The 19,668-nt window shown below is 37.0% G+C and overlaps 1 protein-coding gene across 6 annotated transcripts in view; it reads left to right on the forward strand.

The window, feature by feature from the left end:
- Nucleotides 1-18,730, forward strand: part of LOC104127188 (splicing factor SWAP) — a 50,384-nt gene extending 31,654 nt beyond the window's left edge. For 3 of the 6 annotated variants that reach the window (XM_009639839.2, XM_035895379.1, XM_035895380.1), the window contains exons 14-19: nucleotides 3,463-3,728; nucleotides 9,931-10,086; nucleotides 11,345-11,470; nucleotides 15,199-15,369; nucleotides 15,946-16,018; nucleotides 18,335-18,730. In XM_009639839.2, the coding sequence (XP_009638134.1) occupies nucleotides 3,463-3,728; nucleotides 9,931-10,086; nucleotides 11,345-11,470; nucleotides 15,199-15,369; nucleotides 15,946-16,018; nucleotides 18,335-18,400 (858 nt within the window). In that variant the 3' untranslated portion in view covers nucleotides 18,401-18,730. Of the gene's footprint in view, nucleotides 1-3,462; nucleotides 3,729-9,910; nucleotides 10,087-11,344; nucleotides 11,471-15,198; nucleotides 15,370-15,945; nucleotides 16,019-18,334 lie in introns of those variants that run through there. The other 3 variants (XM_035895378.1, XM_009639840.2, XM_035895381.1) reach the window with 3 other exon arrangements.
- Nucleotides 18,731-19,668: the final 938 nt, after the last annotated feature.

The following is a 19,668-nucleotide window of genomic DNA, read 5'->3' on the forward strand; positions in this document are numbered from 1 at the left end:
GCCAACAGCTAAGCCTCACACAGCCGCTCGCTCACTCATCCCAGTGGGATGAGGGAGAGAAGCAGAGGGGTAAAAGTGAGAAAACTTGTGGGTTGAGATAAAGGCAATTTAACAGGCAAAGCAAAAGCCACGCACACAAGCAGAGCAAACCAAGGAATTAATTCACTGCTTCCCATGGGCAGGCAGGTGCTCAGCCATCCCCAGGACAGCAGGGCTCCATCACCCATAACAGTGACTTCGGAAAACAAATGCCATCACTCCAAATTGTCCCTCCCTTCCTTCTTCTTCCCCAAGCTTAATGTGCTGAGCATGATCTCATACGGTGTGGGATATCCCTGGGGTCAGCTGTCCCGGCTGTGTCCTCTCCCAGCTACTTGTCCCCACCCCAGCTGCTCGCTGGTGGGGGGAGTGAGAAGCAGAAAAGGCCTTGGCTCTGTGTAAGCCCTGCTTAGCAGGAACTAAAGCATCCCTGTGTTATTAACCCTGTTTTCAGCACAAATCCCAAACACAGCCCCACAGTAGCTACTGTGAAGAAAATTAACTCTATCCCAGCCAAAACCAGCACACTGAAACATTTTTTTTATACCAAGTGTTTTCTGTAGGAAGCATTATTTTAGTCGGATTTGCATCAGTCATGCAAATAAAATGCTGAAGAACAATTCTGCCAGTGAAATTGCCTGACATTGTAGTGTTTATTAAGGGCCAAAAAAAGAAGTGCTGTTACCCAAAATGGACAAAGAAGTGAGATTCAGTGTACGCTATCTGAATGTTTGCAGTGTGACTTAGAAGAGCTCTCAAAAAATTTAAATCTTTCATCCCTTGAGATGCATAATAAACTTTGTCAGGTAACCAGTTTGTTGCCATCCTTTCCAAAACTGTGTTACACAGGCCTGCAGATTTGCAGGCCCTTGTCAGTAAAACAGCATTTCTGCCGTTTGGAAATGCTTAATAATCTCCCAACATCTGTGCTTGCTTTGATTTCCTCCACACACACACCCCCACACGTTTGTGCCTCTCAATTTTAGTTCCCATTACTTTTGTTTGCCTGGGTCAGCTTTCACTAGTAAAAACACAAACAACTGATTCTATTTGCCAGACACCAAGTTTCTTTTTTTCCAAATATTTTTATTCAGCAGCATTATTTATACACTTAGGAGTTTTCTTCATGGCCTGGCAACTTGCTGAGCTTAAGTTCTTTCACTGAGCTCTGTGTTCTGCTCCAATGGTGAAATCAGGTCTTTTTGCCGGTGATTTTTTTTTTTTTTTCTTGAAAGAGTTGCCACTGAGGGAATTGACACATTTGTTCACAGTTGATTGTGCCACTGCAACCTGACAACTATCACCTGAGCTCCACGTCACAGTGGTGCGTTGCGTAGGTCTGGACGGGTAGGTGATTTTACCCTGTGTGTTAGCTGCTGTCTTGCACTCCAGTACCTACGTATTCACCTGGGGGTAGCTGTAATGTTCCTTCTGTGTGGCTTTCCAAACACGATTCATTAGTAGCCCAGAGCAGTGGTGTCTGAATCTACAACCAGCCTGCCTGCAGCTGTGCTTTTTGCGGAGATACTTGGACTGTGCTGTTACTCTTCAGTGTAAGCATCCTGAAAGTCAAGGAAAGCTCATGGTTTCATCATCTGATGCTTTTGGTGGATACATAGGGGTACTTAGCATTGTGGCGTTCTTCATTCTGATTGCTGAGAGGATCTCTATGTGTGAGCTAAAAGTAAATGTGTCATTCATTTATTAACTTCCTTGCAGGCAGTGGTATGATAGCTTGTGTTTTATGTGGCCAAATGAACTTGGGCACTGAAAACCATTGGTTTTTTCTTCCCTCTCGTTTTCCTCTTAACACTACTTTGCCTACAGCTATTTTGTTTCAAGCTATTAGAGGTGTCTACTTCAAGGCAAACTAGTCTATTACATATTCAGTAGCATTCAAAGCAAAGACTAAGATACTGTATAAAGAGATGAATAACATTGTCAAGGAACAAAAGTTGGCTGCGGTGGTCTCTTAGGAAACTCTGAAGTTCGGAGATGAGGTGTCTGCAATTACACGTAGATTGTGAAGTTAGTGACATTGGAAATGGGCCTCTGGTAAACCAGTCACTCAAATGATCATGCTATAAAATGTTTATAATCCTTGAAAGCAAACTACTTTAGTACTGCCTTATGGTTGGTTTTGTAAATTTTGTGCTATCAGTTAAAGCTCAGAAAAGTGTCATGGCTCTCTAACTTGAAGCAAAGCTGGATTTCCAACTATTCAAATGTGGTCAGTTATTGCCTTGACACATTCACAGTAGGAGACAGGTAAAAAGAAAGGAAAAGATAACCTGTTTCTAATTTGGTTATTTCAGGTTTTAATGTATTACTTCTTATTCCGATCACGGTAAGAATTCTTGTATCAAACGGTGAAAGTGTCAGACCAGGTGGAGCAGAAATTATGACAGTGAGAAACTGATTTCTCTAGTTGCCTTGAAATGGCAGCTGGGGGAATGACAGGCTTCAGAATGAGGAGCATATCTATAGTGCCTGACTTGAATTGTTCTAAACAAGGTATTGAGCAGAATTCTCTCAGGTACAAGCTAATAATTTGAAAATTTCTTGGAGTATGGTATGTTTTGCTTAACTGACTGCAGTCAGAATTACTGAGCATGAATTGTGCATGGACCGGTTCTGTCTTTGAGATATTAATAATTTTTGTGATCTTCCCAACCCTTTACACACAAAACATTTTTTTTGCAAAGTACAGAAATAATTTTATCAGCACTAATTCATTTTGCTGTTTTATGTGAAGTTGTAATCTGAACAGCACAGTTCAGGGATGAAAGTGACACTAAAACTTAACTTTGAATGTCCGTAGTTCCTGACTGTATTTTCACATTTATTCTTTTTTAAATAAAAGGGATGAACAGATGAAAAGATACCTGATAGTACCCATTTTTTAGAACACGTTTCTTCTAAAAACTAAAGATGAAGACTTCAGAACTATGTCCTAGTTAAGATGTCAGTCTTAGCATCCGTATACCAACTTGCATATGTATCTTTGGGGAACTGTATAGGCCTCCATTAAATACCACTAGATGCATGTTTTTGAAAATGTCAGCCTTACTTACACACACTTTACATAATTCTGATGCAGCACTATCAGATTTTAAAGCATTCGTGGGAGGTTAGATTGTTATTGATTTAACAACTACTTTCTTAAGATGGATGTATTTCTCGTGCACTTTCATGAGTCAAAAAATGTAAGATGATTGTTAGTTATTATTTTCCTTGCTGTTGTACTCGTTATCCAGCATTTCTGCCAAAAAACTGTTGTATAGTGGCAAGACCACCGAGGTCTGTTTAGTATAAAGGACTAGAGATGCTTGTGTGTTGTCCACACTTACAGGACTTTCTCAAATCAAAAATTTGTGTGCAACTGAAAACTGAACACTGTTCTTTGTTTACCTTTGATTTCAGAGTGTCAATAGTATACCGTGTCCTGTGACTTCAGTCAGAACTTTACCCACCTTAGAAGTTAAACAAGCAGAAAGGCCTTCAAGCAAAAGCAAAGAGCCTCCTAGGGATGAAGAAAAAGAAAAGAAAAGAAAAAAACACAAGAAAAGATCTCGGACAAGATCTCGGTCACCATTCAAGTATCATTCGTCATCTAAATCCAGATCTAGATCACATTCAAAAGCAAAGCACTCACTTCCCACTGCCTATAGAACTGTCAGGCATTCAAGGTGGGTTTGGAAAACAAACACATTCTTTAGAGTTCTGTGGGGGCTAACACTTAAAATGTTTTTGCACTTCTTCCATTATATAAGCATCTTCATACCCATTACAAAGGCTACAGTCATGTTGAAGACAGTAAATAAATATCATCAAATGTGGAATGTCTTAGAAAATAGTTTTAACGAAATAGTTAATAATTATTTTCTAATTACGTAGTGCAAAATTTGTACCAGTAAATGCTTTTTCACTCTGGTCTGTGAAATACTTGGCAATACTATGTAGGGATGTGATTATAGCAGGAAGAGCACTTGGTAATAAGTCTGTGGCTGTTGCTGGAGTAAAGTAACCAGACAATATTAAGATACAAAATAGAGATAGAGAACCGTGTGGTTGAACAGCAAAGCTTAGAAGGAAAGCAAGCAGTTGGGTAGCATGTGAAAAAATGATGGATGAATAGCAAGAGAGATATGACAGAAATCCAAGAAGGGTGAAAACAGAGTCGATGAGGAAGGGAGACTGTAAAAGAATGTAGCCCAGTGCAGTTAACTCTAATCATTAATGTGATTAAATTCATTGTATTAATTATCCAGCTATAAGATGATATATTTTGTGTTATATTAATACTGTTAATTACATCTAAGACATTTGTGTCTAGGCATCTTTAAAGTTTCCTGTCTAAAATCTGTCATATCCAAGTGCCATGCCACATAGCAGTAATTGCGGCCAGTAGGAAGGGCTGATTCTTGAGGTTGCGTTCTCTGGATCATGCTACAGAACAGTGTTTAAGTAACTTGTAGTTCAAATGAATTGTGCACATAAATACTACCACAGTTATGTATGTATGTGACGCATGCAAAATCGTATATTCCTTTATCTTCGTGGCCATGCCTGTGACTTATGCTTCTTCCTGAAAAACAGCTTCTAGCCCTTTACAGCGGTGTGACAAAACTTCTTATATTTTCCTTGTGCATTTTTTTGTTTGTTAAACGAAAGTGTCTAACCACACTAATATGAATAAGTGTTAACATGTTACAACTTGTTATTTTATACTAGATTTTTAAGGTTAAATACAATACTTGATGAAAACATCTCTGCTATTCAGAGATGCAAGGAATTAAATGAACGTAACTTGGGCTGAAATCCATCTGATCTGCTGCTTGTTAGACTGCCTTTGGCAACAGGTGGTCACAATGCTTTATGTCACAAGGCACATTCCAAAATACTGTGTGCCATTCCTTTTCTGTGCTTTCAAGCGTGTAAAGGGAATGATGCTGAATGCAGCTTTCCTTGTTTAAGAAGTGAACGCAAGTCCTCTCAGAATTAAGGATATCTTGAGGAAAAGTCTCAGGTGAATCACTCATCTTTTCAACTCCCTGTCAAGCTGTATCTTCACTTGAACCTCCCGTGTTACTTCACCCAAGCTGTTGCATATATTCATCCTTTTTTTTTTTTTTTTTTTTTTACTGATATATGGTAAAACCAAGGAGAAACATCACAGTAATGCTAAAAAAAAATTAAATCATCTTCTGTGGTACCTCGAAAAGGACAAAGAATCATCTGAGAAGATTCTTACCAGTACTTGGGTATGCTGCTCAATAGGATAAAAATAATCCTTCATGTTGCATGAGCTCACGGTGGGCAGTAACCAAATTAATGGGAACTTGCAAGTTCAGTTTGATATATACTGAGATTTGCCTTCAGATGACTTCAGGGAGATAAGTTATCTGGTCCTTTATGGAGACTTCCACCGACCGGTCTACATTTGGTTCTGTTGGTGAAAAGACAGTCTGCTGAAGTCTACCACATACATAGTGGATAGCCTCATTATTTTGGGGGTTTTTTTGGTGGCCGTAGTTCAGCTGGTGGAGAAATTACACAAAAATCACCAAGAATAGTTAATCTACTGGAGCTAATCTTTGTGTGCCGTCCTGAGCGTGCCTCCTGGTGCAAATCAAACAACAGACTTGTAAAAGCCATAACATCATGAGTCAACACACCACCTGATTAAATCTGGTTGGATATTTCCAAGATCATCTGTTGAATTCTACAACCTGAGAAGTCCAATAAGCTTGATGCTGGATAGCTGAATTTTAAAATTGTTTCAGAACAACTGCACTGAAAACATTTTGCACATTATAAAACTTGACAGAGGTTAGAGCTGAACAGGGGAGGGCTTTCCATTCAGCCTGTCTTTATGTTCTGTGAGTACCAGTTTAAGCAAAGGTTTCTGGAGGGTCTCTCTCCCATTCAGAAACCTATTGTTTTGGGGAACTTAAGGCAGTAACATCAGTGCTGAGTGGGTGCCTCTTCCCTTTGAGCTTTCTGCAGGCTGTACAAAATGCTTTTAGTAGCAATTATATCAGGTGGGAGATCTCTTAGAAATCTGAATGTACATTCCTATCTATAGCAAGAACATGGCTACATCTAAAGTTCTGCCCAAGGACCTCTTGTAATTCAACTGTAATGAATACCTTTCTCCTGCATCTGATACTTAATATCATGACTGTATTGGTTTACTTTAATATAGTCAGTAAAGACAATTCTTATGCAGGATGCATCAAGTGTCTCCTCATCTGGAACATGATGATGTTGTACTGTTCGGCCTCAGCTAGAGTACTGTGTCCAGTTTTGTGCATCCTTTAGAAGGAATTAGACCAGCTGGAGGAATTTTAGAGGAAATCATCAAAAATTTTCAGAATTTTAAAAAAGAGAGTGTTGGAATGACTGGGAAGACTAAAGGAAGACGAAATGAGTGTCCATATATGCCAAAACAGAGAGAATAGGACATTCCTCTTTAGTCCTTGGGGTTTAGACAATAAGTAACGGATTTAAACTGATAACAGAGAGGCTAGAAAGCTTTTCATAGTGTCTCAGTGGTAAAGGCAGTTAATACAGCTTGTGAACACTCTGTTGTGGGAAATTTCTACATCAAGAACTGTAGTTTGGAGAATATTGAATGGTCTTATTTCTTGAAGTCTTTTCTAGCTCTGTCTTTCTAATTAGGGTCCATGTGGTCTGAAATTGTACAAGAAATGGTGATGATTGAAGGTTTGCTTTATTGAAGGTGTTTGCTATGCCTTAACATACTCAATGTATTTCCAAAATTAAAGCTCTTGCTCCTGAAACCAGAAAATTTGTGTGGTAATCAAGAGTGGGAGGCTGATTCATAACCCAGTCAGATACTGATGTGTTTTGTCTCTCAAATGTTTAGGCAAAAATAATGCCTTGTCTTAGTAATTGCCAAAAAAAGGCAAATGTTGTTGCCTAGCTAAAAGATGGCTGTTTTTCTTTCTTTTTTAATTTATTTATATATTTAGTGTTGATTCATAAAAAAGTATTCCCATACAGTGTCTCAACTCATTCAAAACATGGCACTTTTCACATCTCTCTGCTCATCAGTTTTCCCAGTGCTTCACCTAGAACAGTATTTTTTTCCTAGATTCCCAAAACATGGGATGTTACAGCTTAGTGCTGAATGAATAGTTACGTGAAGAGTCACATCCTCCTGGGATGAAGTGTAAACTATCTGTAGAGGTTAATGGGTTCATCTTGTATTAAGTGGATGGCGCTTAGAGATAGTCTTCATTGTGTGGACATTGATGCTAAATTATACTAGAGCATCCTTATTTGAGTAACTGTGCTTTATTTGAATGTCTCAGTCTAATGTTGTATGTTTGAGGTTTTGTTGCCTTATTTTATTCTGTTCAAAATGTATATCTAACCTACAAAACACAATATAAAGTGATTACTGATGCATTATTTTATGTCAAGAGTGGACTGAAAAAAGTTGGAATTTTCCCTTTCTGTAGTAATTACTGCTCCCATTCCTGTTACCAAATAATTTAGAATAACAAACAAGATCTTTTTCTAAATAAACTTGCATAGCTTTCTTAGAGAGTAGCTTATTAGGTTTGAAGTATCTGCACAGTGAAAATAAGTATTTTGATTTTGAAGTTACTTAACCTATTATATTTAAATTAACTCTGTCAGCCAAAAGAAGAGCTATGCTTATTTCATAATTTTTCTTTAGACTATATTGCATTCAGATGATAATAAATTGTAATTTCTGAATTGTAATAATGACTACTCAACGCACGCCCTGTATTTGGGGAACGATCTTAAAGCCTTAGATTTTGTGAGGTTTCTGTATAGACGTTAGTTGAGCTTCTGTTTAAAACCACTTTGAGTAGTTACTATTTAATGGTATAAGTTGTTTCAAAAAGTAAGATTAAAAATCAGCTTTACCATATAACTTACTGTGAAAAGTGAATAAGGAATGAGATGTGGGAAGTGAAGTTAAACAGAGGTATTTGCAGTAACGTTCTTTGCTCTTTATGCAAGTGATGTTCAATAGACTTTTCAAGCTCTTCCTTTTTGGTTTGTGTATCTTCCCCCACCCCCCCGAAAATGCATATTGTTCTTAGAAACCCTACATGAACTTTGCAATATACTTCTCTGTATACCTTTTCATATCACTTGTTTATCATTTATTTTTGCACTGGTAGAGGTCTAGAGGCTCTGCTTCATTTAAAAATAGTCTTTGGTGATAAGATACAATTTTTGTACTGTTGCATTTTTTTTATATTTTCTAGTGCATCTTCAGCAGTATTAAAGTTGAAAACTTGTTCAAGTAACATGAAGTTGATTCAAAGCATGTTTTGATACTCATTTTTCTGGGTAGCACAACCAAACCTGTTTTACAGCAACAAGTTTAAAAAATTGTAGCTACGTAAGGAACCCAGCTATATTGGCTTAATTGTGGCATGCGGCATGCAATTCTCTGTATAAATGCATGTTATTTTCTGGGACAAAATTTTGGTACCAAAATTAGGCCCATAATGCTCCTGGTATCATACAGTTTTAATTCTAGACCAACATGACTGATTAAAGTTAAACAAAAGTCATGGAAACAGTAAACCATGTCCAAAAGTGCTCTAAGGTATTGCAGCGTGGATTGCTTTGGAGCTGTTAGTCCCAAAGAGATAATTAGTTATTACAAATAAGTACTTAATGTCAAAGATGGGGCACATCTGTTAAATCTGTCTTGGAAGACAAACAGCCTTTGGTACCTTTCGGTCATTGGTGTCTTTTTTTTCTAATCGACTTCAAAGCACCATTAAAAAGTTTGATGGGAAATGTAGCCGACAGCAGTGCTCTTTAAAGAAGTGCAGGCTGTCAGTCACTGGAGTTCCAGTGCGCCGCTCTAGCTCAGCATTTGGGTTCCACAGCTGCTTGGCAGTGAGTGTAAATAATGACGGTGTTCATCTGAATCTCTCTTTTCTACCAGTAGATCTTTGTAGTATATGATCTAAGCTAATGACGTATTTGTATGTGTGAGTGTGGTTTGTGTATGTATGCGAGAGGAGAGGAAGGGAAGCAGAAGCACCTGTTACGTACTGAATGATTTCGTGATTTAGCTAGGTGAAATTTGGATGTTCGTTTTGAACTGGAGTAGAGATGGAAAGTCTAAACTTCTCTTTGATATTGATCATTTTACTTTATAGTCTCTAGTAATGGAGTAGTACTAAGCCACATAATTTATTCAGTTAATTAATTAATTACTAATTAAGTAATTAGTAGTAGCATACTTTATTAACAGGTTACTTTTCAATAAGTTTGGATAGAGTACACCTCTGCGTGTGTTTGTGTGAGACTTTCTGCCTCAATGTTGGCAATTTAAGAGACTTGCATGTAGCTGTTCTTTGTAAAAATGGTTGTTTGGGCTTTTTCTTCTCCTGAACTGATTTTCTTATTACTGGGGCAGTGTCTATTCATGTAGTTTTAATTCCTATTTTGTAATGAGACATGCCAAGCTTCATAACCCTTTGAACTTTTGAGACCCTAATAAACAGAAGTGACAGTGACTTTAAAGGAATAGAGTGCCATTTGAAACAACAGCCTAATGAAAGTAATAATTGGTGTATTGCAGTGAAACTGTTAAGCTGGTTTTAATTGTTTGAAGCTAATGGCCAAAGTTCTTAACATTTGGTGATTGGAAGAATGTTGTAGAACCACAACCGTCAGTTCATAAAAATGAAGCTAATGCCTTTTTCTTTCTGATTGTTTGGACTTTTTTTAGGCTGGTCCATATAGGCATGTTTCACTAAGGTTCAGCTTTTGGTTAAGGGACTGAGCCTTTTCAGGATTCTAGTTAATACCAAAACTAGCACATTTTATTCTGAATGTGAAGTGTGTGCCTCCGTATCACAGACTCACAGCATCCACAGGGACACTGAGCATGGAGCCGAGTCTGAGCAGCTCATCAATGGCAGCAGCAACAGAGCGGGAAAATTATCAGGCAACTTCGACAACGAAAAGATTTGACTGCTGGAGCTCTTTTGAGGGAAATCCTGGTAAAATGTCAAGGTGTCTGACTGACCCCAAACTTTATAATCTGTTGGGTTTTTTGCTTTTTTAATCCTTCTGAATGGCCTGGTAAAGATCAGATTTCTAAGTGACAAAGCAGTTAATTTGCAACACTTAACTGCCGTTGTGATTACTTTTTTTTTTCATTTTCAGTTATCTCTTTTGTCGTAGGTGTAAGAGGAATGGCTCAGGAGTGTGTGTGTATATATTACAGATGTTGTGAGTCTGCAGAAGATCAGTGATTTCACAAATTGCTTGTCTTTTAGTCACTGCAAATTAGGTATTTTCAAGAACATGAATGTTTGGTATACATGGAATGACATACCCATAGTAAACAAATAAGAAAGGTTTTAAAATAAATAAGCAAATAGAAGTAAAATTATTAGAACTATATATTGTAGTTAGGACAAAACTAACTGTTACTGTCAGGAATTTTGGGCGGATTTGGGGTTTGGTTTTTTTACTTTCTTTTTTCAAAGCTGGGTCCCTGCGTTGCCCCCTTCTCCACCTTCCCCCTTCCCCTCCATCTCTCGGGACTTTTCTCGTTCCATTTATTTTGTTACTAAGAAATACTCAGGTTTCGCTGGCACATCCACTTAATTATAAATCCTAGAAAGAAAGAGTTAAGCTCTTAAGTTGATCTCTGATCTTAACTGGGCATGCTTTCTTTTCTCCCTCTTGAGCTCTTTCTCTCTATCACTTTTCTATGAAAAATATCTCAAGTCAAAGTGCAAGTGCCAAACAATGCCGATCATGGGTTGTTGGTCACTTGCACAGGTGAAAATATTGGCTGTGCTAGGATTATTCTGCAGCTTCAGGGACAAAATTTCCTGGACTTGTCAGTGTTGGAGATGTACTGAAAACAAAAACTTGTATTTATCTCTGTGATGCAGGAGTTCTAAAAACATACCACTAATTTGAGAAGACAAGGTCAGCCTGACAATCCCAGGCTTTGAGCCAAATTGGACTTCTGCATACCAATGTTAGTAAACTCTGTTGCCACAAAAGGTGACTGGACTAAAGTAATACTTTCCTGCCTGCTAATACAGAAGTTTACATTAGCACACAATACCAAAAAATCATTGGGTAAGAAATTTTTATGCTGCTGACAAGTCTTGGAGACTAAATAACCCATGTTGGTAAAAAATAAGCATTTGAAAGGTGTTATATTTGCATCTGACAGCACAATTCCACTGAAATAAAAGTAATGAAATAAGTAATGTAAAGCAAACTTCTGATGTTTTTTTTTCCTGCTCAGGTCACGATCGAGGTCACCTAGGAGAAGGGCTCACACACCAGAAAGGCGGAGAGATGAAAGAAGTGTTCCAACAGCTTATCGCATTAGTAATAGTCCTGGAAATAGTAGGAAACGCCCACGTTCCAAGTAAGTAACCTGGTCCTGGAGAAGGTTATGTCCTGGCACCGTAAGAGACTTTAAACATTGCCTGATGTGTTGTATACTCCTCAGGTAGAACATGGGGGGGGGTTATGTTCTGGAGCTTTATTTTAATAGACAAATATTTCTGTGGAGAAAAAAAAGAAAAAATAGATGCACTCATTCCTATTCCTCCACTCTTGCATATGTTTGAATGCTAAATGTACAACCAAATCAGTAAACTTAATACGCTACAATCTTCTAGTTGTGAGAGTTCAGTTTTTATTTCATATTTCTTTCTTGTTGGGTCATTTTCTCATGCTCTGCTTGTGCAAGCTATATGACCTCTGCACAGCTCTGCACAGAGGTCATATAGGGGTATTATGTTATACCTACTGGTATTGCGTGACATCTCATCATATCTGCAACAATAAGGGGAAACTCCAGTTTAGCAAACAGTGTGCGTTACATTTAGCAATTATTTCACTGGCAGAGTGGCATGTGAAATATGAATCAGGAGGTGCCTCTTTTGAGAGCACCTTGCATATAGTCTCTCTGAACCTATTATAATCAAAATAGCTTACCAACCATTATTTCAGCTCACCAACTGTAGAAGAAAAACATCTCCAAAATGTGGGCCCAGAAGGCTTTGAAGTGTTTTGTGTATCTAATGTTTTGTGGCATGTTGTGTCTCCAACATGTAAGGAGGTGAAAATTTTTCATGTTTGTGTATGTACACCTAAAGAGTACACAAAACCCAACACGCTGAAGTTAATAAACTGAGCATACAGAATTTTCTCCTCATCAGTGAAGATTTAGTCTTAAACCTGTTTCTCCATCTCTCTCGTGGAATGAAAAGCGGAGAGATCACTTTCAACTTTATGATTATTTAAAAATTTCTATTGTTTCTTAAGATTTCTTTCCATCTCTTGACAGCCTCTAATTAATTGATGTGTGGTAATGTATAATTGAGAACTTAATCAGTATACTTCAACTGATTCAGTTTTTTGCATTCATCAACTCAAGATAATAAGCTTCTGTGGAATTTGGCATGCAGATTTGGTTAAGCAGAAAAGATATGGAAGCTTAAGATGTTTTTCTTCCTATAAACACACACCAGAATTTTTTCACAGCCCTGTGCTATATTTAATGCAGTGTTGGTGTGTCTGCTGCTTGACCATTCAGCATTTTAAGCTATAAATTCTTTTTAGAATTATGCCACTCCGAGTAGTAAATTATGATGACCATTGTGAAACAAACTAGATTCCACTTTAAACAATATTGTTTATGCAGGTGGAAATTGTAAATTTTTGTTAGGCCTCAAACAGGAAAAAGAACACTACACAATAAAATATGGCAGTACATGCAAAAAGTGTAGACTAAAGAATATTGTAATTAAATATAGATGAGGATATTTAGCAGCTCTGATTGCAGAAAGCTTACTGTTTCAGCCCTGTTAGGACTGAGATATCAAATTTTCAGGTACAGATGTAGGTGCTGTGATGGCCCAGTTTTCATCTTCAAATACACAGTGGGTTCTTTGCAATGGTGTAATGGAAGCAAGGTTTGGGTGCAAGGTTTGTTAAAAGCTAATGAGTTTACTTGGGCTTTCTATGAGTGACTAATGTATATTTTGCCTGATAGCTGAGAGCAGGTTTCAATCTTACATGGCAGCAGTCAGCTGAGTGGTTTTTATTAACCATAGTTATGCTAAGAAATAGGCAATCTTTGAAATCCAGTTCTGTCAGAGGACTTCAAAATTAGAATTAATAAATACTGCAATGTTTTAAACTTGCTTGGGGCATTAATCTGATATCAGTTGTGATGCTGAATAGCTAGCATTGCTTGTAAATTTTTAGGGATGTTTCCAGAAGAAAATATGTAAGAACTAGTAAGCTATGCTTTACTTTGTCTTATTTGGGAATTACTGGCTCACTGCTGGTAGAATAAGGTGTACTTCAGAATAAATAAAACAATTGGGTTTTTTTTCTGCTTATCCTGTACCTCAGTTGCCATCACACTCACTTTAAAAAGAAGTCTAACATAAATTAATGTTTTAATCTAACTGCAGTGACAGAAACATTACTTTCCACAGAGAATATGCATAGTTCTTTTAGGCTAGCTTTTGTACCTAGAAAAATACTAAAAAATAAGGCTAATTTTATCAAATGGACTGTTCTAAAAGTAGAAAATTGATAGACACTTTCATTCAGCTGTTACAATGTTTGTTCATCATAATGCGAGATGAAAAACACTGAAGCAGCTTACTGTAAAATACTCTTCTTGCATGATGAATGTTTGCTGAGATTTTCAAGTTAAGTATGAAATATGTTCACAGCTTGATTACATTATGATGTTTTAAGAAACTGAGCAATTACAGTACATAATTAGCTAGTCAAGGAATAACCAACTTTGTAGCTGATGTTTTTTGCATACTCATGAAAATGTTAGAGGCCAGTAGAGCTGTGGGGTTTTTTCTACTGCCACCTAATGATTATGCAAGAAAACCGTAAGAAGGTTTTGCAATTTTAAGTCTTGACTGTTAAATTCTATGTAAAAAAATCAGATATTTTTATGATAAATTCTAAGCATCCGAGGTGTACAGTATTTATATGGGAATGTAGCATGTTATAGTGCAGCTGCTTTAAAAGCAGCAGATTCCTAAGAAAATCAAAATAAAAGAACCAATAACGTGATGCTCAAAAGACGGCTCAAAGTTTTACAGTGTTTTAAGGTGTTCTAGAAGCTTCAACAACATTCTTCTGAATAGACTTCTAGCAGTGCATGCTAGAGAGAGATGCCTGCAATGAGGTATCGCCTAACTCTAATTAAGGCATTACTCTAGTAATTCTAATTACAGTAATATCAATACTGCTATGTAAATCATACCAACATAAATTCATAGCCATGTATAAAGACTTTGGTAGTTCCGTCTCTGGTATATTACTAATTGAATTGTCTTTGAGCTTCATATTACACATGAGGAGACTACCTCTCTTTTCTCCTTCTGTCAATAATGAGTGCATCAGGTACCTGTAAGTCCTTTGTTCCAGCTCTCAGAGTAACAAGCATTTGTGTATCGAATTTCCAAGTCATAAATGGTTTGCACTTAAAGCATGTTGCTAGGTCTAGGTTTGTTTGAGTGGCATACAAGAGCTTGTTTATAATTTTGAGCCTGCGGTTTGTTGCATATAGATTGGATCACAAAGGAAGGGGTAATTTCTTTTAAAAAGCAAACAAACAAACCATGGATTTGCCTCATAGATCTTTTGCATACCTATGATTCCATGGTTTGTTCATTTATGAACTAGGAAAATTGTAAGGTATATAAACTCTTAGATTTCTCATTATATTCTAAGTGTCTGATGTTGTTTGGGAAGGAACTTCCCTCTAGCAAAGTTATTCTGCAAACCTCCAATAAAAGTCTTGTCATTGTCATCCTTCAACCTGTCAAATACTGGCCAGTAATTCCTGTGTACCCGTAAGCAGCATTCCAAGTGAGAACCTCAGGTACTAGTAGTTGCCTAATGTAATATGTTAAAAAGAGCTTCTGAGAAAGTATTTTGCACAACCATAGAAGTACAGCATTGGGGTAAGACTCTAATGCCTGCTGAATGCATGAGAAATATCCTGTGGAAGAGGGCTACATAAGCTTTTAGTAGTGTGAAAAGGAACTTCAACCGAGCTAGTGTAATACTGCTTTAAATACCCTTCAATAAAATATTTTCTTCTCTCAGAAGTCCCCACGAAAAGAAGAAGAAGAGGCGGTCTAGATCACGTACCAAGTCCAAAGCTAGGTCTCCTTCACCATCCATGTCACCAGGCAAACCATCCACACACAAAAATTCTGTACATTCAACTAGTGTCTCTCCTGTGGAGAGCAGGGAATCCAGCCAGGAACGCTCCAGGTAATATGCTCTTTTACTGTAATACTGCAGTGCTGATGTCTCTTGACTGTGAGTGTGTCTTTTGACCTAACTTGTATGGTGAGGAGCTCTGTGTTTGTGTAATGTGTGCATATTAAAAGTAGAAGATGCTGGGAGGACAGTACTGTGTGCATCAGTCTAATGGGGACTTTGGATCTCTGTTACCTACTGAAGTAAATGTCTCGACATACTCTGCACCAGTTTTGCTGTAAGAAAATTCTGCAACCTAATTCTAAGTTAGAAATTGGAAACTCACTGAATTCTCTTTGAAGTAGAATTTTAATAGAGTGGTTTGAATTGTGTGTGCAAGATTCATAATTAAATTATTTCTACAGATTATAGAACAGTCATGTTGTTCATATAGAACAGGCTGTTGTTCAGATTTCTCTGTATCAGTTGTACAAGTGACTCGTCTGACTGTGGCTTCTAAGTTGAATGAGAGAACTGTTGACTGGCATATGAGAGACTCTTACAATAAAACCCGAAATCGTGATGGTGAGTGAAATGCATTTTTAAAACTTCTACTATAAATTTCTAATTCTAATTTTACTTTTTTAGGGGAGTTTCTCAGGAAAAAGATGGCCAAATCTCTTCAGCAATTGTGTCTTCAGTGCAGAGTAAAATCACTCAGGTAAAAATAAACAAATTCAGAGTATGTTGCCTAATTAAGTGTGTCCATCATATTGTTTTCTTCTCTTACTACCTTGTACAGTTCTGAGCTTTTCATATGATGTAGAGACATGTTCATTGTCATTCTTAATCTGTTTGCTTATGAGAAAAACCAATTTCGTTGCTTCTCTAGCTACTGCCCTTTCAAGTTTAACCAAGCCTCTAAAGACCAAGCTAAATTCATTATACTTCAGTATATCCACTGTTAAGGTATGAAAGTCCACATTATGCTACAGTACCCCACTTACCAATAGCAGATATTACTGAGAGCCCATCTCACCATGTAGTGCTATTAACAAGTTTGGTGAAAGAAAGAAGGAAGGAGAAATACCTCGGCTAAGGCTAAGTTTGTAGTGTTGGCAGTAGAGGAAAAATACGTTCTCTTGCAAACTGCAGTGTGTGCTTTGCATTAAGCAGTATCTTCAACTCACTTACCTTACCTTTGTTGCTGTTTATGTCTCTGAACTATTGTTGTTATGATTTCATTGATACATTAAAGTTTGCTGTGAATCAAGGCATATCAGGTATGTGTCTCTATATGCTGTGCAATAATCTAAATGCATTCAGCTTCCCTAATGCAGTTTTAAGATACCCAACCTCTGTAAGATTAATTCCATTCCTTTTTGAAAAGCTACTGCGTGGTATCGCTCCTTAAAATTTTTAATTTCAGTCATCCTCTTAGAGTCTTCATGCATATTTAACTTTCTTTCAATTGAATATGCCAAGTTTAGAGGAGGAAAGCTCTTAATTATGCTTTGGAAAATTTACAATATAAAATGAGAGTTGCTTTTTATACTCTCATTTTTTTCATTGGCTAGATTATTCTTTCAATAAATTAATAATGTTAAAAGATTTAGTTCCGCTAGGGAAATAGTGGTAGTTGGGAATTAGTACTAGTAGACTAGTACCTTACATACCATGTTTGATCTGTTTTCGATGAGAAACCCAAACCAAGAAAATAGAAAATAGCAAGTATAGGCGCTGGAGAAAGGAAAGAGAGTATGAATGCCACAGCAAATCTTAGGCTACCAAAAAATGCATGGAAATTCCTGGTATGAGAAATGAGATACAGACTACATCATGGGCTTCAAAGCAGGGTAAACATCCCACTCTTTAAAAACATATACCCTTCAGACAAAGGTAATTGGCTTGTGCATTTCTTGGGTTAAATATTGCTTATGGCATAGCATTTGCTAGTTAAGTATTAGTCTGCTTGCCTGAAGTGCAGCTGTAAGAGGAGGAAAGATTACTATATTAAAATACAGTTCTTGCTTACTATTTGCAAAAAGTAAAAGAGGAATAAAACTTTTGTGAATCTGCAAGATGTTTCCCAATGTAGATTAGTTTAGCATCTTTATCTTTAAGGGCCCAAAGAAATGTAATTACCTAATTATTAGTAAGATTATTTTGCTGTCAATGTACTGACTGACCCTGACCAATTCAGTATCTTTTCTCATTCAGATCCTTCCATCTGTAAAGTGGAATGATGATGTTGAATTCCTCTGTGAAGTGTTCTGAGAGCTTCACATGACAAATGCTTTAAAACAACTAAGGATTTTAATTTGTTTATATTACATTTATGAAGAAATGTTTCAAGTAGCTTTACTTCATTACTGATACACGCTTTATATTTTGTGATCATTTTTTTGCAACCCAATTATTTGATGTCTTTTGCATGAAATTTCATTTCCTTCTGTAATGCTGTTCCTACTGGATACTCAGACAAGACTGAGAGTTGCTATTTGATTTCACAACAGTCTTAATGTTTCAGTCACTCTGTCAGAGGTGAAAATACTGCTGCTATGTAAATTTTTGGTTCAGGTTTACAAAGCAAACAGAAAAAAAGCTTTCTGTTACCGAGTAATTGTTAGCACTCTCTTCTTACCAACTGTCTCTTTTTTTCTTTTTTCTTTTTTAAACCTTCAGTGGTTCGTAGTTTTGTGTTCATTACAGCTTTTGTGAAGATACGGTCATCATTTCTTTCCGTTTCAGTTGACGTGATTTCTGTGTTTTGTTGTGTAGAAACTGCTCTAAATATTTATGCAGAGCACTTTGTTGCGTTGTAGTAAAGGCAGACTTCAGTTGCTGTCACAGGAACTTTCTCCAAATTATTTCACTCATTTTGCTAGGGACTGTTAATACCTAATGATCATGAATCTAAGTATTGTATGTGACTGGAGCATAAGCTAACCCTTTCATGCAGGTTTTTTACAATCACATGCTTTAGCTCTGTTCAAAGCCCAGACATGTCTGATGGTTTTCCTTTTATTTGCTACAGGATCTTATGGCCAAAGTGAGAGCAATGCTTGCAGCTTCCAAAAACATACAAACTAGTGCCTCCTGAGACCTGTTGAACTGACCATCAAGAAAATGTGTGGAAAAAGAACAATATAAAAAAACCTGCCTCATCTCAAATGTACAGCTGAGCTTAGCTCACTTGGTTCACAACTCGTCTGATATTACCAGAACTCAAGGAGCTAAAACCTATCTTTCTGTACAGACGTGTCTCCTTGAAATTTCATTAAACTTTTTCAGCCAGAATATCTTTGGGAAGTTTTTGGTTTTTGTAAATTGATTTTTTGACTAATTCTTCAGTAACATTTTATGATCAGCAGTCTATATGTGTATATTTGTAAATACCATGTTTCTGTGAAAGAAGTATTACACAATAATAAAGAAGGAAACATCTTTCATTAGCTAGTGTTTTTGTGGAGTCCTTATTTGTTTGCGGTTGACTTGTTACAAATGAATTTTCTTTTTCTTTTGTACTTTCTGCTTTTTAAAATAACAACTGTCTGGCCTGCCTGACCACCTTAAGCTGAGAAATACTTTTTCTCTTCATGCACAGAACGATCTAAGAAGAATATTTGTTTGCTTGGATGTTAGTAGTGGACAGTTTTCAGACAAGGGACATGATTTTCTGTCCATCATTTAGAAAGACCTCTGAGCCTCCATTTGAAGAGTCGACCCTTTGAAGTCAATAACTAATGGTCAGTAGCCCCTTTGTCTTAATGTGCCTTGTTCTCTCTACTTAGCTGCAGAAGAGAGAGTATATTTTTGTGGTCATTCAACAGGCATACTTTACAGAAATCCAGCATTCTTTTGATTTGACATGTTCTGTACAGTTGAGAAAGATGCTTACTACCTTACGTTTTACTGACATATACCAGTTAGCTCTTTTCAGAAAGCTTGTGGCCTCAGTATAATTGCACATTTGTTTATTATGCATTCTTTGATGTACACTGAGAGGATTTAATTTTCTGATTTGAAATATTCTTAAAATGAGTACAAAAAGACGTGTGTGAATTTCTGCCCAAGGCTGCTTTAACCGCGAGGTTTTGTAACAGTTGGTGTATTCAAAAAGTGCCCTTATTGGCAGTTACTGATTCCATAGACAGTGGAATTGGGGCTTTTAATGACCCCTGAAAAACCCTGTAATCTATAATCAGAGAGATTGTGGTTGTAGTGACTCATGTCCTAATTTCTCAAATTTTACAGAGAGTAGGTGGAGGTTGGAGCTGTATTAGAGAAATTAATGTGGTAGAGTTTAGGCTTACTCACAGACTAGTTGGTAAGTTAACTACATAGAACTACACAGATTAATGACTCCAA

Source organism: Egretta garzetta, unplaced genomic scaffold (genome assembly GCF_000687185.1).
Source record: "Egretta garzetta isolate BGI_Z169 unplaced genomic scaffold, ASM68718v1 scaffold25, whole genome shotgun sequence".
NCBI classification, from domain to species: Eukaryota; Metazoa; Chordata; class Aves; order Pelecaniformes; family Ardeidae; genus Egretta; species Egretta garzetta.